This window comes from Dendrobium catenatum, unplaced genomic scaffold, assembly GCF_001605985.2.
Source record: "Dendrobium catenatum unplaced genomic scaffold, ASM160598v2 fragScaff_scaffold_1202, whole genome shotgun sequence".
Classification (NCBI taxonomy): Eukaryota; Viridiplantae; Streptophyta; class Magnoliopsida; order Asparagales; family Orchidaceae; genus Dendrobium; species Dendrobium catenatum.
The window spans coordinates 713,329-724,647 of NW_021319664.1; the positions used below are offsets into that span (position 1 = coordinate 713,329).

The window sequence follows — 11,319 nt, forward strand, 5'->3', positions numbered from 1 at the left end:
ATCTCCAATGCCTTACTTTTGCTCATCATGGTGTACACCCAAACATATATGGAGCAATCATCAATAAAAGAGACAAAATATCTCGCCTGCTAAATAATGTCGTCTTTGTTGGGCCCCAAATATTGTGTAAACATACTCCAAAATATCTTTTGTGCTGTGGATGACAGTACCAAATGATACACATGTATTATTATCAAACACACAATGCTCACATAAATTTAACTTGTACTTGCTTGCTCCTTTAATAAACCCTTTCTTCTCCAAAGTCATAAAAGAAGCCTTTCAAGCAAGAGCTAGCCGCATATGTCATAATGTAGTAGCATCAGAAGAATCATCAATAGCAGTAACTGTTATAATCACAGTTCTTACATGAAGATAGTAAAGGTTATGGCGACAGATTCCCTTCAAAAACATCATTGCTCCATGATACATCTGCAAAACTCTTGCCTCAATTAATATCTTGAAGCCCTCAATCTCTAAAGCCCCATCATATAACAAATTATTCATGATATGTGAAACATGTCTCACATCAGTTAGCTCTCTCACAATACATCATGCATTTTAATGAAAATGCTCCCTACACCAACAATACGACATGTTTAACCATTTCCCATAGTCACAATACCACTATCAAGTTCCATGTAGATATAGAATAGCTACTTATTTGAAAAAGTATGATAGGTAGCACCAATATCAAGAATCCAATATGAACCATTAGTGTACAGGCCTTAAGGAACTACTGTTAGCGATACATTAGAGTCTCCTTCACATTCTTTTATGGTAATGTTCACCTTTGTCTCCGTGGAAACTCTCTTTCCTTTCTCCTTTAGCTTCGGGCAATCCTTCTTTTAGTGATCAATCATCAAATAAAAAGCACACTGATTCCTCAAAAAATGTGCCCACGATAATTTCCATGCTTCATGCTGCTTCACCTTCTATTATTTTTCTTCTTTTTAGATATTCCACATTGGAATGTGAGTGCTTCAGCTGAATCCTTCTTTGTTGACTCCTTATCCTGACGTCAGAACTAGTTATTCAACAATGCAATATTAACCTCACCATAGTACAAGACCTCCTTCCCATGAATGAGCATCGTCGTGAACTTTTTGTACTCATCCGAGAGCGATCAATAGAAGGAGCACCTTGTCTGAGTTCCCTTTGCCAGAACTTCCTTCGAATTTAAAGAACATTGTGCATTCATCACCTCACATCGCCACATGTCAAAGTTCCCTTTGCCGTCAAATTTTATCACATTAATTTTGATTGGATGTGTAACACCTAATAAATCGACACCTTCTCCATCGACGAGGAGGATGTATCAATGGCTCCACCGGATCTCATAGCCTATACCAAATTGCAGCTGTCTCATGATGCTAGAATTGCACCAATCCGGCTTACTTTTCTACTTCAAGCGAAGAACGAACATATCCTTCATCCCAAACAGACAATATAACCTTCGTTAAAGTCTCCAAGCCGCCGCCGTAAATCCTACCGAATTCAGAATCCGGCTCAACTACCAATTGTTGTGCACATAATTGTTGTGGAAATAAAAATCACACAACAAAACAACACAAAACACGTTGATTTACATGTTTCGGCAAATATGCTTACATCAACTGTGATGAGATGATGATTTCACTAAAATTGGAAAAGTAAAAATTACAACGAGCTCTCTCCCTTATGCTAAACACCAGTCTCTAGGGCTCTATATATAGATTGGAGATACAGTAAATTAGAAAACAACATCCTAATTTAACTCATAATCAAATCAACAACAAAAGAAAATAATAAATACTCAATTTAATACAATATCACGGCTTTCCAAACTAAGTCTAATTTGATTAAATCTGATTTGATTTGCAATTAATACCAATCAATAGAACGATCATAGTGGTGCCTCCATCAAAATAGTAAAGAACAAACAACATTTCATTCGCATCACTCGTAATAAGAAGAAAAATTGTTGACTCTAAGCTAGAGATATGATCAATGTGATCAAACCTTCATCAACACATTTGCATCTTAAACATCAATGATGGTTGAGCCTTTGCAATCAACAAGGAAATGACAGTATCAGTAGAATCACATATTTTGCTAGTCATGGAGGGAGATAAGTCTCCATTATCCCCACCTCTACTCCATGAATAACCACAAATCCTTCATTTATATTTTAATATAGATTTAAATTAATAAAAATTCCTGAAAGTTTATATTTTAATAATACATTTTAAATCTATTTTAATGTTAATTTTACACAAAATTTAGAATTAACTCTTAAGATCACAATTGTTAGCCTCATTACTTTGCTGCCATTTGCTCTTAATTTGAAGGAAGCCCAACTTAAATTAAAAAAATAAAGATAAATTAAATTAAATATATACATGCTTATTTTGAATGGAACAATAAAAATTATATTATAAAAATATAGTGTGAATTTTATAATTCTAAATTAGAAAATTTTGATTGGAACAATAAAATTTGTAAACAGAAATATAAATCCAATAAATCTGTATGACTAAAAAATAATTATCTAAAAATAAATTCAAAAATGACAACTCTCATGATGATAGTACTCATAGGCTTCATTTAAGATAATTTTAGGCCACTATTTTTTTAACTTATTTTAATGAATTTTTTAACTAAAAAAAGTTATTTTAGAAAATTACAAAAGTTATCCCAAACAAAACTTTAAATTTTGTTTAAAACAACTTTTTCTTTTTTTTTTTCAAATAGAACAATTTTATTTGACTACTTTTTAAATATATTTTAGAAATTTTTATTATAGAAAAATAATTTTAATAATCATAACTTTAAAAAAAAAATTCACAATAAGTTTACAATCAATTTTATTAAAAACTACGACTACCTCAAGTAGACCTCATAAATTTCTTGTCTTGCAATTTCTTACAAAACATTATCCACATGCTTAGCTTTACAAAATGTATATTACAAGGAAAAAATGTTTACTACTTCAATTGAAAGGTTTTTAGAAGTTTTCAAAAATTAAAAAATGAATGAAGAATTTTATAAAAAGATTGAAAGATAAATATAATTTTTTTAGAATAATAAAAGAATAAATATCAAGTGTGTGTCTCAAATCAATGACTTAAAAGAAATAATATATTTTTTAATCAAAACGCCACAAATACATCTATAGAAAATTGATATGCTTAAATGCAGATACCTACAAACTTGTCCCTTTTATTTATGTTTTCTTTTAAGAAAAATTTTTAAATTAATAAATTGTTTATTTGTATATCATTACTTTAATTTCAGAATATTATATTTTTATAACTTAATATACCATTGAATATACAAAGTAATCCTAAATGTTCTGTCAGGAATTAAATTAAGGTCAATTTTATACTACAATTTCTCATCTGAGCACTACTTATTCAATTCTTTCAAAAAGTTCTTTATATACAAGAAAGTTATTTTCTATAACAATTTGAAAAAGTTATTTTTCTACATCAAAGCACTAAAAATGGAAAAAATATTATGTGCGGACCCCGGACGGCGTTCAAAGACCAAACATAACACGCCACATTACTTTTTGCTCATTACCAGTGCTCGATACTGCTTGGTGCCAAGTAACATGGCGTGTTTCAGTTGGTCTCCAAACCCTCCGGTGTCCGCACAAAATAATTTCTAGACTGCCATCTCAAATGAAATCTAAGGCCAAGTTTGGGAGGACTTAATTTTGTCTTTTCTATTTCGAAACGTCAAAATTATTTTTTGTTGTTGTTTGAATGTGACATTTTTGTAAAAGTACTTTTTACAAACTTTATTTTTATACTATTTATAAAAAAATTGATATTGACTTCTCCGTTATAAACATCTATTCTACCTACCAATATTTTTAAAACTACCTTCATTTGTGATAGCTTTCTTGTTGTTTTCTAAAATAGTATGTTAGTACAAAAATTCTTTGAATAAGAAATTTTGGTATTAGAAAACTGCTTTAGAAAGCGACAAGAAAGCTGCCGCAAACAAAGCCTAAATTAAAAAGATGTCATGCCATAATATTAAATTAATCACATCTGAATAATCAAAATAACTATTTTAAGCTTTCTTACTTGATTCTCTCATTACTTGAAGCTCCCAAATTTTTAGGGGAAGTCTCAGAAAAGAAGAATGCAGTGGTCTCAGGCTTGTCTTCTTTATGTGCTCCAAACCGCACTCATTTATGACAAAAAAAAAAGATCAATAAAACATAATAGAAAGAACAGCTTATAAACAAAATCAGGAATATGTAACAGTGAAGTCAAGTAGCGATAAAAGGAGACTAAGATCTAATATTTACTTGGTTTGTACTCTCTGACGATCATACATTGCTTCATATCTCAATCTATGTCGTCATTAATTTCAGTGTAATCCTCAACATTAGTGACTGCTTTATTTGATGTACAAGCTGCACGAATTTCTTCAATTTCAATCCGAAGCAATGGATCACAGATCAGTCTTCCCTCTTGCAAGAACTTTGGACATCCTGAAAGTAGACGAGATCAAGCCAAGCAATTGCATACATAGAGAGAGAGGATGTTTTTACTGCTGGTTAAAGCAATTTTTTATTAAAAAATTGCTTTAAGAAACAGTAAAAAAGATATCCCAAACGAAATCTTAATCTCTAACAATTGATGCACTTAATTTAGTCCCTTAACTTTTTCAAAATGATCCAAAATAAGCTACTTATTTATTATTTTAAGTCAAATTCAAAGAGCCAATGAACTAAATTAAATATAGAAGATAATATGGGGACTAAAATGGCTCCACATAGCTTATGGATCATTTTTTATCCTTCTTTCTCTATAGAACGATAGAGAGGGGAATAAGAATTTATAAACGAAGACAAAATGATTGATTCACCTGCAACAGGACATAGAGCTTGTCCTTTAGTTCTAATATAATGCATTACTGGATCCTTCTCATAGATATGCTTACAGTCCATGCTGAAATACAAAAATAAAAGAAAAGGAGATCAATAATAATAATGAAAATAAAATGCCAAAGGTAGAAAATGGCTTTCCATCTCTTATTTTTCATAGGAGGATTTACATACATTTCACAAATTTGTGCATATTTATATGTCTAATGCCTATACGTTTACTTTTACATATATAAAATGCAAATCTAAAATGATAAGATTAGGGAGTGTCGTCTTAGATGGTTTGGTCACACGAAACGGCGGTCTTCCGATGACCCAGTCAGGAAAGTGGATGTATTAGATTTGACTTATATTAAGAAAGGTAGAGGTAAATCTAAAAAGACTTAGCTAGAAAATATCATAAATGACTTTTCTTTATTAGATTTAGATGAGAATTTGACTCTTAATAAAACACAATGAAGAAAAAGGATTCATGTAGCCACCCCATATAGTGGGATAAAGGCTTGTTGTTGTTGTTGTTGTATAAATCATATAAAAATATTACTAATATTAATTTATTTTAAAAAAAAAACATCTCATTTCATGTATATAATTTGATATGATTTAAATATTAAAATGATATATATAAATAAATATGAAAATTTAAATTTTAGATACATAGATATATAAAACTTTAGTGGTATGTGTGTAAATCCTTTTTTGATATTACATCCTGTTTCGATAATTGCATCTGCCCCCTTATTTCAGATTAATATGACTTAGGCAGTATAAACTATAGCTTGTAGGACTCCACAAGTTCAAAAGAACAGTAATACTAATTAGATATTAAAAGCTACAAAGCATAGTGGAACAGCAAGAATCTTGAAATAGAGAAGGGAGTAATTTTACCATCGGATTGGATTCTCAAGTTCAATGACTGGCTTTCCAGTTAATGGACATGTCATGTTTAGCAAGATATTCTGAGTACTGGTCATGACAATATCTTCCTGCTCTTCACCGGGCATTGGCTGACCCACATGGTGAACATTCTGTAGAAAAAACCACAATTCATTGCAATATATGATCAGATGGTACCCAACAAAGCCATTGCAAAAATGTTCTTCAAAACAAAAACTCCATCATTGATCATCATAGAAAACAACACCATCTCTGAAACCACCATTACTAGAGAAAGGTCTAAGGAGTATTGTTGGGCTGACAATTAATCCCTAAACTTCTATCAACTAAAACAAAGAGCTCAAAATTGAATTTTACAGTTGCTTAGAGTGTGACTTACAAGGGATGTGTCATGACCTAACATAATTTTGGTGAGAAAAAATCTGCTAAGATATATCACCCATAAACGATGCAGCAGCAACAACAACAACAACAACATCAAGCCTTTGTCCCACTAAGTGAGGTCGGCTACATGAATCATTTTTCTCCATTGTGTTATGTTAAAAGTCAAATTCTCATTTAAATCTAATAAAGAAACATCATTTATAATATTTTCTAACAAAGTCTTTTTAGGTCTACCTCTAACTGTCTTAACATAAGTCAAATCTAACAACTCTATTATCCTAACCGGGTCATCGGAAGGCCGCCGTTTTATGTGACCAAACCATCTAAGGCAACTCTGATGTGATACTGAATGTTGAAAGACAAGAATTGCAATTAAGATATTAATATAAGTGATAAACGTTGCTTTACTACCAACAAACTCCTAGTTTACTCAAGTGAAAGTTTAAGAAGATGACATGAGTGATTAAACAATAGCAATAGGTTACAACTTGAGATTAATAGGACTTGCAAAATAACAACCAATGACTAATAGGTAATTCTAATGAAACAAAAGCCACAAGTTTAAAATATAGATAGTTCACCTTGAGATCCTTCACTCACTCTCGAAAGTGGAGGTTAGCGGAGGAGGATTGCAAGTTGTGGGCTCCAAAAATTCAGCCCCGACATTCGCTCGCTTTTCTTTTATTTGGCGAGGGAGTTTTAACTGAATAAATTCCGAGGTAAATTTTGGAAAGCATATGGATTTGTAGATAAGACACTACCCAGAGATTTCGCCCTCATTTTGGGAGGACATTATGATATGAGTTCTGGTTTCCTATAGGCGCAAGCCCCTATAGTTAATTACCCCTCCCGATCACGAGAGTGAACTTTCGATTAAGGCTAGTCATCAATCAAATACTTAGAGATACGCGTTATCTGGCGTATAGTAGCAGCATGGGTTTGGGTATTGAAGATTGGAAGTTCTGATATTTAAAAATAGAAATTTCCACCATCTTTCACTTAAAGCGGATGGTGGGGGAATGGATGATGGACCCGATCAAGATCCCATGGTTCCGTCATCCCAGGCCATCGTGGTCCCTGGTCTACTTAGTCAGAGGAGGTAGTCGACCCAACCAGACAGAAGGAACCTTGTCGGCAGCCATGGGTTACTTCGTCAAGGGGACCTTGTAGACCTGGGTTGAATGTTTGTCTAAGGGGACAAATTTGAATCCACCTTAGCTGACAGAGGGCTTTGTGCACTGTCGATCATATCCTATTGATTCATATCTCAATGATTTAATGCCACTAAGGAGCGTATCGGCTCTGGCCATAACCGGTATTTCGTGGTGCCATTTGGCGGCAAAAGCACTCGGTTCAGAGGGCCCCGGGTCATATCCGTTTATCCTGCAGTGTTATTTGGCGGCAAAATCACCGTTTAGATGACACGTACCACGTCCTTACTAGCAGGAGATTTGTTTGAGAATGGATCCTAATTATATTTTCGACTAGGCATTTGGCTCTTTGTGAGCTGAAGTAAATTTTGATTTGTCCACCCTGGCAAACTGTTGCGGATGGTGGATGAATTTTACGCTTTAAGTGTTAATGGATTGATTTCGAATTTTAAATATCTTGACTTTGGGACGGAATTTGAAAATTTGGATTTTTGGATGGAGCTTGGGAGGCATTTGAAAATATTTGGAATGAACTCTTCCGGTTGAGATATGCATTCAACACGGCCATCATCGAGGTGTTTTTGGGTCATTTTCATTTGTTGATTGAACCTTGTCGACCCTATCAACTTACCGATAAGGGATCGGGTTTCATAGGCTTTGTGCCCTTGTTTGTGAATTTTCTTTCTTGAAGGCCTTGAAGGCCTAATATGAATGTATAAGATAAATATTCCGGTCGACTTCGTGATCGCATATTTATCCGATGGTTTGAACCTTGTCTACTCCTATTTACATGTTTAGGAGGATCGGGTTTCGTAGGCCTCGTGCCTTTTGTTTAGTGAATTCTTTTTGATTGTAGGCCTTGAATGTCTAATATGAATGTATTAAAACAAATACATCGGTCCCCGCAACCATGTATTTGTTTGAATGTTCAAACCCTGTCGACTTCTATTGATCCGTATAAAAGGATCAGGCTCGAACTAAAATTCACTTATTGATCCGCGCAGCATCCCTAGACGTCACGTGTGTACCAATAGCACGCTCGCCGGGGCCCATGAGAGTTGAGATTTTATTTACCCCCTTTTAATGTACCTATGTGTAAACAAACTATAGTGCACGTACGGGGGTATTTTGAAACATTTTGTAAACGTCTTCTACCCGCTTGCAAGGATATTGCGGGTCCGGTGGCGTAGCATTGTGGATTGTCAAAAGGCACCTCCTCATCTTGATATTGTCTCCCCTTTTCTCATTCACCGAGGACGGGACTTTCTGGACTTTGGAGTCAATGACCGTTGATTTGGAAAGAACTCTTTTTAAGATCATCAGTGTAATAGACCTGTTATTTCCGATGTTTGTGGGCACTAGAACTGTTTTCTTCTTAAGTATAGAACTAAGAAGAGACTTTGGAACACCATGAAGTTTGGTTCTAATTTGTTCAAACATTCTTTCTGATTCTACCAGGGAGTGTATTTTTTGTATATCGAGTCGCCCTTGTACCCGAAATACCTGAAGATCTTGATCACCAATGTCGTAGGTGATATCAATACTTGTGCCCACAGTGGTTCGTTGTACCTACGATATACCCACTATTGTTAACCACAAGCGACTTGTATATATTTGCGGGGATCCGTTGTATCCACTACGAGTTCCTGAAGGTATTTGTAGAAGACCCATTGACATCAGTATCATATCCACCTTTCACCAATCTCAGGTGGGTTGATGATTGTATTTGTTTGAGAGGACATGTTTTTTATTGCTGGTCTCTAGTATTGTCATCTCAATCAACAGGCATTTGTAGGGATTGTTGTAGGAGTTTGTGCATCGAGATCTTATAACGTACTTTGAGTCACTTTTGACTGTACGAATGTTCTTGTAGTTTGAGTTTCCTTGGACATGATTCAAACCTTGTCCTTTGCATATGTTTGAGTCCGAGTTAAGTCTCATCTATACTCGTGCTCATCGAGTCTACAACTCTCACTTAATGTTGTATAGCACGAGTTTAAGTGTGAGTTCAAGTTCTTTGTCTGGATCAAATGTCATAACTTTCGATCCGACCTGGAAGGGAACTTGTCGGGAGAGAGAGAGCGAGAGCGAGAGAGAAAGGGAGTGAGGGGGGGGGGAGAGGCCAAAGGCCTCCTTCTTGTGTGCATTTAACGTCGCGAGGAGGGATCGTGGCCGTCTGGTGAGACGCGACTTCGATCGTGGGAGGAGGTCGTGCGACGTGCTTCGGCAGAGCAGGTAAGGTATTTTTATTTTCTTTTTTTTTATTTCTTTGTACAGGTCAACAAACCGACAGATAATCCGCCGAAAAATTTGACGGTAAGTCCTATTTCCACCCGTCCGTCGTCAGACTTCTCATTTGTTTCCCTCTTCCTTCAGATAGCTTCTCTCGCATCCGAGAGCTACCTAAACACGACTGAACCCTTGCCGATTTTCACCGCACCGTTCGCCGTTAGTTGCCTCTACTCGCCGCCTCTGGTAAGGGAAGGTCGTTGCCTCCGGTAAGAAATTAGGTATCTTGGTGTATTATTTTTGCTTTTGTTATGGATGTTCTCACTAGACATTTGCAAAAGAATGAACATTAGTGCATGCTTTTGATTTTGCTGTGGATGTTCTCACTAGACATTTGCAAGAGACTGAACATTGGTGTATGATTTTGATTTTGCTATGGATGTTCTCACTAGACATTTGCAAAAGAATGAACATTAGTGCATGCTTTTGATTTTGCTGTGGATGTTCTCACTAGACATTTGCAAGAGAGGGTAGCTTGGTGTATGCCTTTGGTTTTGTTATGAATGTTCTTACTGGACATTTTCAAGAGAATAAATTTTAGTGTATGTTTTTGCTTTTGTTATAGATGTTCTCACTAGACATTTGTAAGAGAATGTATCTTGGTGTATGCTCTTGGCTTTAATTATGGATGTTCTCACTAGACATTTACAAGAGAATGTATTTTGTTGTATGCTTTTTTCTCTAGCTAGTATGTTATGGATATTCTTACTAGACATTTGCAAGAGAATGTACCTTGGTATATGCTTTTTGCTGATAATATTCTTCTTGTAATTGATAATAGTAGAAAGGGAGTTGAAGGTAAACTTGAATTATGTAGGTCAACTTTAGAGTCTAAAGGTTTTCGCATTAATAAATCTAAAACTTAATATATGGAGTGTATTTTTTGAAGTTTCGAGATGCGCCAAGAGGGGGGTGAATTGGATGTTTAATGAAAAGAAAACTCTTTTTATAACTCTATGTAGAAGCGAATTTCATTCATAATAAAAAGATAGATTCTTAATTTCACCAACGCAATTAATCGCAATAAAAATGAATGCGGAAATAAAGTGCAGAAATAATAAAGGAAAGAACACACCGATTTATAGTGGTTCAGTCAAACCATGACCTACGTCCACTCTCGGAGGCACCCTTCGAGTATTACACTAAACCTTTAGTGATTCTTCTTTAGCCCCCACAGCTAGGCGGAGAAGCCCTTACAAAATCACTTTCACCTTCCCCTGTACGGCGGAGGAGCCGGGTCCTTTGACACCAAAGAGATCTTCTTCTTCCCAAAACTTCCCTCAAGACAAATCTTGAATATGATGGTACTGAGGTGCAAGCTCGCCGGAGCAACCGTGTGAAATCTCCTTCACACTCCCTTGAAACCCCCTCCAAGGATCTTCTCCCTCTCTCAAACTCCACCCTTTCCTCTCTCCCTTTCAAGTCCTCTCTTTAAGTTTTCTCCAAAAGAATGAAGACACAATGGATGCCAATGACTCTTACAAAGTCTTATGAAAGTGCTTAAATAGAGGGCTTAAAAAATCCTAAAAAAACCAATGTTTAAAATTGCGTATTCGGGTATTAAGGCGTTTTTCATTCGTGAGGCGAGGCGTAAGCCTCAAGGCGTTTTGAGGCGTAAGCCTCAAAATCAAAAGATTGCGTAAACATAAAATGATAAATTTTTTACATACTAATGAATGAATAATATAAAATATAAAAAACATAAGATATGAA

General features: G+C 35.0%; 1 protein-coding gene across 1 annotated transcript in view; it reads right to left on the reverse strand.

Moving 5' to 3' along the window:
• Positions 1-4,214: 4,214 nt before the first annotated feature.
• LOC110095416 (E3 SUMO-protein ligase MMS21) overlaps positions 4,215-11,319 on the reverse strand; it is a 21,013-nt gene continuing 13,908 nt past the window's right edge. Inside the window, exons 5-7 of the mRNA XM_020820952.2 lie at positions 5,774-5,913; positions 4,867-4,949; positions 4,215-4,489 (exon numbers count right to left, since the gene is read on the reverse strand). Coding sequence (XP_020676611.1) covers positions 4,344-4,489; positions 4,867-4,949; positions 5,774-5,913 — 369 coding nt within the window. The 3' untranslated portion in view covers positions 4,215-4,343. The remainder of the gene's footprint in view (positions 4,490-4,866; positions 4,950-5,773; positions 5,914-11,319) is intronic.